Source organism: Denticeps clupeoides, chromosome 6 (assembly GCF_900700375.1).
Source record: "Denticeps clupeoides chromosome 6, fDenClu1.1, whole genome shotgun sequence".
Lineage (NCBI taxonomy): Eukaryota > Metazoa > Chordata > Actinopteri > Clupeiformes > Denticipitidae > Denticeps > Denticeps clupeoides.
The window spans coordinates 19,687,715-19,697,505 of NC_041712.1; the positions used below are offsets into that span (position 1 = coordinate 19,687,715).

At 51.5% G+C, this 9,791-nt stretch overlaps 2 protein-coding genes across 2 annotated transcripts; both read right to left on the minus strand.

Moving 5' to 3' along the window:
- Positions 1–3,695: 3,695 nt before the first annotated feature.
- On the minus strand, positions 3,696–4,873 carry LOC114792189 (olfactory receptor 2A12-like). The gene is made up of 2 exons (XM_028983096.1): positions 4,853–4,873; positions 3,696–4,683 (listed from the first exon to the last, which is right to left on the minus strand). Exons 1-2 carry the CDS (start codon positions 4,870–4,872, stop codon positions 3,696–3,698), a joined length of 1,008 nt encoding a protein of 335 aa, XP_028838929.1. The 5' UTR covers position 4,873.
- A 3,855-nt stretch (positions 4,874–8,728) lies between these two features.
- LOC114792848 (olfactory receptor 6M1-like) lies at positions 8,729–9,791 on the minus strand. The gene has a single exon (XM_028984326.1). The coding sequence runs from the start codon at positions 9,739–9,741 to the stop codon at positions 8,791–8,793; it is 951 nt and encodes a 316-aa protein (XP_028840159.1). The 5' UTR covers positions 9,742–9,791; the 3' UTR covers positions 8,729–8,790.

The following is a 9,791-nucleotide window of genomic DNA, read 5'->3' on the forward strand; positions in this document are numbered from 1 at the left end:
CTTATCGCGCCATGGGTCCAGGATGTCCGCAGGGTGGACGACCCTTGGAGTCACCGGTGGGAGGACACGGATGACGAAAGCGATGATGACGTGGATTTTCGGTGGGCGGTCGTTGCCGGGATGGCTCCGCCCAGCGTGCGCGTCCGAGATCATCGCGGCGTCAGTGATGACCCATGTGACTTCCAGGGGTACGAGGTGGACACGGACGACGACCAGGATGACGCCGTTTGGGCAGTCGGTGCCGGGATTGCTCCGCCCATCGCGCCCATCCAGGATCGTCACGAGGTCCGTGGAAACCCACGTCCCTCCCAGCAGTGTGAGGAAAGCTGGTGGAAGAGGGCGACGGGAGGTCGCCAGCCAGCAACTGCGCTGCCGGGACTGCCTCGCAGGGAATCCTCCATTCCTGCTCCAGTCGCCGACCCGCCTTCCCTCTGCCCGGACGTTCCCCAGCGAAATGGCAGCGCAGCACCAGCGCCCACACCTGCTGGAGAAGACGTCCACCCCCCTCCACACCACACACCTACCACCATCTCCAGCGCCGTGCCCAGCCCCGTGTGGGACAGCCCAATTGTCCCGGGACCCTTCAGTGGGGCAGCAGACACTGATAAGACCACCACCATCCTCTCGTGTCTGCTTGGGTCAGCATGGGGCTGGAGCGCAGCCCTCTGGCAGCAGGGAGAGACAGACAGCAGTTTTCGGGACTTCCAGCAGAGACTGAGGGCGGAGTTTGATCGGCCAGAGCCTGAGCCAGGGATCGAACTCTGCCCCTCCACCACATCCAGCGCCAGTCAGGATCCGGGGCAAGAAGACCAAGCACTGGCGGGCGACGAGAAGGTTGCGCCTCCCGAGATCCTGGCTGTGCCCCCTGAGGAGGTCCCGGAGTGCTCAGAGAGGGAACTAGATGACCCTCTCTTCTGTCTGTCTCTGTCTGTGTGTGTGTGCGTGGCATATGTGTCCGTATGTCGCCCCCACTTCCCCTCTTTGTGTCCACCAGATGGCGACCCAGCCGCGGAGCCGAACCCCAGGGAGGGAGTTCCCAACCTGACTGCACCGGTCCAAGGCGAGGTGGACGAGCCCCAAGGTACCCCTAAGTCCAGCCGGGGGGGGTGCTCCCCCAAAGAATTTTTTGGGGGGGTGCAGTTCGGGTTGGGGACTCCTCCTGAGGGGAGGGGAGGTGGGGAAGCGATGGAGCTGGGTCCTCCGGTAGCCAGTGAGGAGGGCGGGCCAGGCATGGGCCTGCGTCTGCCTCCAGAGGGGTGGAGCGCCATAGAGCCCCCGGGTAGGCATGAGGACCCAGCTGGGACAGGCAGGAAGAGGGCCTGCTTGTCCCAAAGGACGCAGAAGGGGCTAGCCGGATGGTCTGGCAATGCCCCCCCCTTGGCACCAGGGCCGTGCAGCGAGAGGGGCTGCATAATCCCAGAAGGCACCAGCCTGGGGTGCCTGGAACAGTCGCCAGAGGCTCTGGGACAATCTCCCTGCGCGGTGCAGGGGGTGACACAAGACGTGTCAGAGGGGACATGTGGAGACAGGGCCCACACGTACCCAGATGGATCGGCCCTGATTATTGTGTGCAGGTACGAGAGTCCGGGGCCGCCATGCGGGACCACGCCGGGGAGCCAGGCCGAGGGTCCGGGGCCGCCATGCGGGACCACGCCGGGGAGCCAGGCCGAGGGTCCGGGGCCGCCATGCGGGACCACGCCGGGGAGCCAGGCCGAGGGTCCGGGGCCGCCAAGCGGGACCACGCCGGGGAGCCAGGCCGAGGGTCCGGGGCCGCCAAGCGGGACCACGCCGGGGAGCCAGCCCGAGGGACCGGGGCCGCCACGCCTGACCACGCCGGGGGGCCAGCCCGAGGGACCGGGGCCGCCACGCCTGACCACGCCGGGGGGCCAGCCCGAGGGACCGGGGCCGCCACGCCTGACCACGCCGGGGAGCCAGCCCGAGGGACCGGGGCCGCCACGCCTGACCACGCCGGGGAGCCAGCCCGAGGGACCGGGGCCGCCACGCCTGACCACGCCGGGGAGCCAGCCCGAGGGACCGGGGCCGCCACGCCTGACCACGCCGGGGAGCCAGCCCGAGGGACCGGGTCCACCAAGGGGAGGATACAGCAGGGCAGGAGCCCTGTGGTTGCCGCCGTCCGCCCCGCCGCCTCCACTGATGGTACTGTTGGGGCTCCGAGGACGTAGCCCTTGGAGGGGGGGCTCTGTCAGGATTGCCTGCAGCTGGGCTCCACACCGGAAGCCAATCCTGACGCCCCATAAATGCCGGAAGTTTCTGCCCGTTCGGGGTCGCTGGCATTTTCGTGAACTCGCTGCACGAACTTGACCTAGTTTTGTTTTCATGTGTTTTGAGTTCTGGCAATCGCCACACGCCTACGGGTTTGTTTCAGTTCATTATTTACGTTAAACTGTTTTCGGCCACCGCGCCATTGTTTCTTTGTATTTCGTTATTGTTTGTTATAATAAAACCCCCTTCCCAGCATGTCAGACCTCTGCGCTTCCTTCCCTCGTAAGTCCGTAGACGTGACAATAGTCCTTGTTTGTTAGGAGAAGGCCTAAGAAGTAGGGGGTCTTAATTAATTTAACTAAGTATTGAAGTGTAATTACAAGCATTTCATAACTTTCAAAGGCTTTTGTTGACAGATCGGGATTCGAACCAGCAACCTTATTGATTACAGGGCCGCTTCCTTAACCGCTAGGCCACCACTGCCTGTCATCCACCAAAACGCATACTGGGGTGTGATATGCATCTTTTCGTTCTGCTTACCTGTTCCCCCCAGTGACCCATGGAAAGCTCTCAGTCCCCAGAGGTGAAATGGCAGGTGGCTGTCTGAAGCCAACCAGAGCTGTTTGAGTGAGGGTGTAGGCCGTCAGCAAGCTGGTTGCAGCCCTCAAGAACATTTCAGCACCAAGACGCAGTGGTTTTGTTTCATATTTTTGGACATAAAAAATAAAGACATTTCTCACCACTAGAGTTTGAGGGTGCATGGGCAGACATCATGGGTTCGGATCCATCGGCGCGAGAGGAGGCGAGCACCGTGAAAGCAGGGGTTAGGGATGATGTTTGTAGAGCTTGGCTGAGGGAGGCGCAGGTGAGGAAGTTATGGGGCGAGTGGATGGGTTAAGTTACAGGGCACGGTGGGTAAGGGGAGTGGGGAATGATCCAGGGTCTAGGGGAAGTGGTAAACGGCAGTGGGCCAAAAAGAGCAGCCAGGTCTTGTAATCGTTTAGTCAGGCAAAGGGTCACAGGTCAATAACTCAATGGCTTGGTAAAGGTCTAGCATCAGAGAAATAACACACTGAGCGAGCTGCCTCATCCTTCTTTGTTTCTGGGTCGCTGTTGCCTGTCGTTGCACATGCCCTCTAGTGGTTGGGTGGTGTGACTGCAACTGTGACAACATTCTTTCTTTGGTTTAATGTAATGTAATAATGTAATATCAATACCACATTATGTGGCCTGAATGTAAAACACATGCATGTCATTTGGTCTCCTTAATAGTACAGGAATGAGGATCATAGACAGCTCCTCTTTAATAAAGCACAATTTATTAAGGCAATAACTACATAGAATTAATCCATAAGATATGTGTTATAAGAGTTAATATAGATGACATATAGAAATTTTACAAATTGCAAAAAGCAGTAAATCAGAAAAAAACAACTGGTATAAAATTGTTACCGTATGCTGGCATGCAGGGTTTAAGTGGCAATAGCAGCAATTGGCTTTTGTGTTGTTGTTTCTTCAACTGGCTGTTGCCTCCTGAGCCACTTGGCCAAAACTTGACGAATTTCCTTGGTTCTGATGCAGTAGATAAAAGGGTTAATGAGGGGTGGAAAGAGGCTGTAGAAGAGAATGAGAATGATGCGAAAATCTGTGCTCATTTTAATGTTGATCAAACTGGCGAGGTACACAAAGGAACGAGGCACAAAATAGATAACGATGATGCTTAGTTGGGCACTGCATGTGGAGAACATCTTGAGGCGGCCCTGCATATTGGCTATTCTTACCACTGTCACGATGATTTGAGTGTAAGTGTAGACAATGAATGAGAGAGGAAACAACAGCACAAAGAGGGCGACTGCTACTGCCACCATGCGCTGAAGGCTGTGGTCAGCGCATGCAAGGTTGGTGATGGAGATTTGGTCGCAGTAGCAATGGACAATCAGGTTTGGCCCGCAGTAGGGCAGCTGATAGGCATGAACTGTGGTGATGGTTGGGGCAACCATGGCCACAACCCAAGCTACAATGTTGAGAAGAGACACCATACGACTTGTGATGAGAACTGGATATCTGAACGGGTAGCATATGGCCACATATCGGTCGAGAGCCATGATCATCATAATCAATGAGTTCAGCGTGCCAAAGTAATGGATGAGCTGCTTCTGCATGAAGCACACATGGAAGGGTGTCGCTCCGGAATTAAACCAGTACTTGGCTATGATTTTTGGCAAAGCCACAGTACAGAATCCTATGTCAGACAAAGCCAGGCTTAACATGATTATGTACATTGGTTTTTTGAGGCTCTGCTCTCTAACATACAATAACAACAACAGAGAGTTCCCCACAACTGTTGTAATGTAGATCATGAACAAGGACATAGAGACAAGACCATAGTATTCAGCCTGAAGTCCTGGGAAGCCTACGATTATAAATTGTGTGATTGTTGTCCTGTTTCCCTGCAACACACTGGGAAATTGTTGTAATGTTATTAAGTGATTGTTACAAATACAAAGCTACAGTTAAATTTAAGGTTAAACACTGTTCACATCGCAAACAGTAAAATACAATACTTTATATATTAAGGTGCCAATGTGTTGTATATATTAAAATACAGATAACAGTCAAAAAGAAGTACCTTAAATCGTCTGTTATCATCTTGAACAAGAGAATGACTGAATGTTGCTGCTGAATATCTGACTTAAATAGGTTGTGATCAACACCAAAAGTCCACTGGGTGTGCATCCCTGGGTGTCTAATTATTTTAACTTAGTCTAGTAAAAATAATAATACAAAAAATACTTTTGAATATAGCAATACAAAAGGTGATGGGGGGCAGCACCTCAAATCACAAGCCTGACTCATGCAGTCACAATGGAGGTGGAGAAAATGTATGTTCTCTGAGATGCAGCGCATCCGGAAAGTTTTCACAGTGCATTACTTTTCCCACATTTTGTTATGTTACAGTCTTATTCCAAAATGGATTAAATTATTTTTCCCCTCAGAATTCTACACACAACACATTATAATGACAACAAGAAAAAGAGTAGTTGAGGTTTTGGCAAATTTATTTTTAAAAAATCTGAGAAAACACATGTATATAAGTATTCACAGCATTTGCCATGAAGCTCAAAATTAAGCTCAAATTCACCCGATCATCCTTGAGAAGTTTCTGCATCTCAATTGGAGTCCACCTGTGGAAAAAACAGTTGATTGAAAAGTGTAACAGAGAGGGACTTCGTTTCCAGGGTAGACACCAATCAGGGTATATGTCAGTGCAGGGTTGGTATTGATTTGTCCAGAAAAAAAATTGTATTTTAAGTTCTGGCAATCGCTTTAGTTATTCCCCTTTATTTACCGTTCTTGGCCACCAAGCCGCTTTTATTTGTATTTATTGTTTATTTATAATAAAAACCCTGCCCGACACGCCGCCCATTCTAGTGGAGCGGTTTCTCCCCAATGAGCCATGGCACATGGCGCCACGCGACGACGTCACCCCCGGGAGAATCCGCGAAACCCAGAAGCGAAAACGTCGGCGGGTGAGTGGGCGGAGCGAAGACGGTGGCGTCGGCAGCAGCGAGGAAGTGACGTGGGCAGAGAGCGCAGAGGATGCGACCCCCACGATCTTCGCCATGTCGAGCCAGGAACTCTGTGCTCTGCTGGCAAGGCTCCCCATGGACTGGGACGACACGGACGACGATGATGACGAGAGCATAGGAGATGCGAGTTGGGCTCCGCCCATTGTGCCCATCCATGATCGTCGCGAGGTCCATGGGGATCCACATCACTTCCAGGGGGATAAGCGACTCCAGCGAGGAGGTGGGCAGGCTCCAGCCCGAATGGCAAGAGAACTGTCCATGGGAGCAGATCACGCCATGGGTCCAGGATGTCTGCAGGGTGGACGACCCTCGGAGTCACTGGTGGGAGGACGCGGATGACGAAAGTGGTGTTGATGTGAATTTTCTTTGGGCGGTCGGTGCCGGGATGGCTCCACCCATTGCGTGCGTCCGAGATCATCGCGACATCCATGAAGACCCAGGTGACTTCCGGGGGTATGAGGAAGACGAGGGAGAGACGGATGACGAAAGTGACGAAGACAGTGTGCCCGTCCCAGATCGTCGCAAGGTCCGTGGAGACCCACGTCCCTCCCAGCAGTGTGTGGACAGCTGGTGGAAGAGAGCGACGGGAGGTCGCCAGCCAGCAACTGCGCTGCTGGGACTGCCTCGTAGGGAATCCTCCATTCCAGCTCCGGTCGCCGACCCGCCTTCCCTCTGCCCGAACGTTCCCCAGCAGAATGGCAGCGCAGCACCAGCGCCCATGCCTGCTGGAGAAGACGTCCACCCCCCTCCACGCCACAGGTTCTGGCGTCATTTCTGGAGGAAACTCGGGTGTCGCTTAGTCTATCATCCGGTTACCATCCCCAAACAAACGGCCAAACTGAGTGAATTAACCAGGGGTAAAAACCTACCTCCAGTGCTACTGTTCAACCTGACCCACATCCTGGTCCTGACAACTCCTCCTGGCACAGCTTGCCCGGAATCAACACAGCTCTCAAAGCATGTATCGGTCATCAGCCCACCTGGTTCTCCAAGGCCATCACAGACAGACTGGTATCCTACGTCAACAACCGCCTTGACAACTTGTCCTACACTACCACCCGGGGGATAGTGTTAGGGTGTCAACCAGGGGTCTTCCTATGCCATACAACCCCAGAAAGCTAGGGCTGTGCTTCATAGGACTCTTGCAGATCACATGACATGTCGACCCCATGGTGTACCAGGTGGTGATTCCCTGGACCATGCGTGTCAACCTGGTGTTTTACATCTCACATCTCCAGAAGGCCCGGCCTTTTCCCATGGTGTAGTCCCCTCCATCTCGTCTCAAATCTCTGCATCTCATAGACGTATATAAAGTGCCACTTTCTCTATGTGCGAGGGAGAGGGCACGGCCTGGAATGTATGGTTAATTGTGAGGTGTAAGGACTGGAGGCCAGGTCCTGGGTTCCCTACTGTGATATTCTGAACCCTGCCCTGATCTCGACCTCCCAGGCACATCAGGTGGCGGCAGGGGGGTCCTGTCATGGCCGCGATCCGGAAACAGATGAGAACCAGGTCAGTGCTCTGAAAAAAAGCCGAGAGGCCATCTTGGGTGCTGCCCGCTCATTGAGATATTTTTCTTTAATGCTAGCCTTCCTAAACCTGATTGCCTTATTGAATCTTGACCGCTTGCCTGTATACTGATCACTCTAGCCTGCTCCTTTCAATTTCCCTCTCCTACATGGTATGCTTCTATTCACTCATTCTTCTGCCACCAGGACCCCTGGTGGTCCTGGCCCAGCCAAGATCCATGCCATGTTTTTAACATTACCCCAAGCGTGACAGACTACCGTGGGGTCGAGAGGCCCGGGCCTGAAGCCGCCAGTGCAGGACAGCCATCACTCGTCCTTATGCCCCCCCCCCCCCCCACCTTTCATGGACCGTGTTGTGGGGCACTCCCAGAGGTTGTGCCTTTGAAGGGGGGTACTGTCATTATCCGGTCCGGCAGGGGAGACTCGGGGCCCGGACTTCGGACCGTAGTTTCATGTTAGTCTTGTGCAATGTTCCCTGATTGTGTTCACCTGTGCATAATTATAGAAGTGTATAAAGCAATCCTGTTCATGTCTGTTCGCCGTCAGGTCATTGCGTGGTGTGTGGTGATGTTCCCTTGTTGCGTGCATTCTGTATTAAACCCCTGTCCTGTGACGTCGTGCGTATGCGTCCTCCTTCCTCACCATGTCCAGCCCTTTGTGACAATTACATATAGTATCTACTCTAGGCATTTTTTCCCTGGCTGGTGTATGGGGCAAGGCAGTACATGCAGGCAGTACAATTTAACAGACTATTTTTACTTTTATCAGCTAAGAAGCCTTTGGGGTGTTGGGGATCAAGAAGATGTTGTTTGCTTTCAAAGATGTTGTTTGCTTTCAGCAGAATGGAACACAGAATTTTTGGAATGTGACTGTTTAGATTAGATTAGATTAGATTCAACTTTATTGTCATTACACATGTACAAGTACAGGGCAACGAAATGTAGTTTAGGTCTAACCAGAAGTGCAATAAGCAGCAAGTGCAGGATACAGTTCAAATAAGTTATATATATATACATAAAGTGATATGTGCAGGATAAAGTGATATGTGGAGGAGTAGTACAGTGCAGTGATTATCAGGAGTGTATGGGGGGGGGGGGGGGGGGGGGGGGGGGGGGGGGGGGCAGAGGAGTTCAGCAAGGAAACAGCTCTGGGAAAAAAAGCTGTTCCTAAGTCTGCTGTTACAACATATATTAAGATGCTGGAACTATGCAGATTTGCATAGTTCTTCATGCTGAGAATGAAGTTGTGTATTATAAAATGGAACAACTGTGAAATACAGACAAGTAAAGAATAACAGTTCATATTTTAATTCACATTTTACCGGCAAGCAAATGCATTTAGGATTTATTTAAAGGGAAAGAGTTACATTTATTTTAATCACAAAAGCAGATTGAATTCAAAATAATTCAGAGAAATAAATTTCATGTTCTATAAGTTGCTTCTTTTGATTATTTTACTGATGCTACACGGTTTCGGATGAGCAGTTTTATTAAGCGTTCTCTCAACTGTTTTGTGGTCAGACAGTAGGTGAGAGGATTGATGAGAGGAGGTAGCATGGCAGCAACAGTCACCACAGCGTTCCGCTCGGTCAGCGTGAGCGTCACCCCGATCCTCGTCAGCAGAATGTTCACCAGTTTGGGACCGTAGAAACTCGTACACACAATAATGTGTGATATGCAGGTGCTGAACATTTTCTTCCTGCTCTGTCTGTTCGCCAGCCTCAGGACGGTGACAATAATAACCACATAAGTCAAGAAAATAAAAGTAAAATGTCCCCCAAGTAGCCATGCAGACATGATCACTGGGTAGATGAAGTACGCTTCAGGGTTCACACATGCAGCCCTCAACAAAGCAGGGTAGTCACAGAAGACATATTTAATCAAAGGCTGACAGTATGGTAGGCTTCTGAGTGTAGTTACAGATGGAAGCACAACTCCCATTGCTATGACCCAGGACAGCACAATGAGTTGGATCGTGCGTGAGTTTGTGAGGATGCTGTGGTACCTTAATGGGCTCATGATGGCAATCATGCGATCCAAAGCCATTAAAGTCAACGCCAAGCATTCTGTGGCATCTGCAACATGGTGAATGTACAGCCATGCCACACAAGAAGTGAGAGATATTGTTTTAATCTCAAAAAGAAGCACTGAAATCATTGTCGGGCTACAGCTGCTGCTAAATATAATATCCACAACTGATAAATTGCAAATTAGAATACACATCGGTGTACGCAAATGTCGGTCAGACACAATTATGCTCACATTTGTGGTGGTGCAAATTAAAATGAGAATATATGTAATAAGGATGACAGAGCCGATCAGCTTCTGATGAGAGAGGTGGTCAAAACCAATGATGGTTAATTCAGATACACTACGGACTGTTTCATTTGCTGTGTTCATATCTGCCAGATTAATGCTAAACAGAAATAAGACCTACAACCTGTACAGGT

Coding starts and splice junctions, on each gene's coding strand:
- LOC114792189 (XM_028983096.1), bottom strand. CDS start 4,872: ATGATAACAGACGATTTAAG. Junction 4,684..4,852: donor ATGATAACAGACGATTTAAG/GTACTTCTTTTT, acceptor ACAATTTCCCAG/TGTGTTGCAGGGAAACAGGA.
- LOC114792848 (XM_028984326.1), bottom strand. CDS start 9,741: ATGAACACAGCAAATGAAACAGTCCGTAGTGTATCTGAATTAACCATC.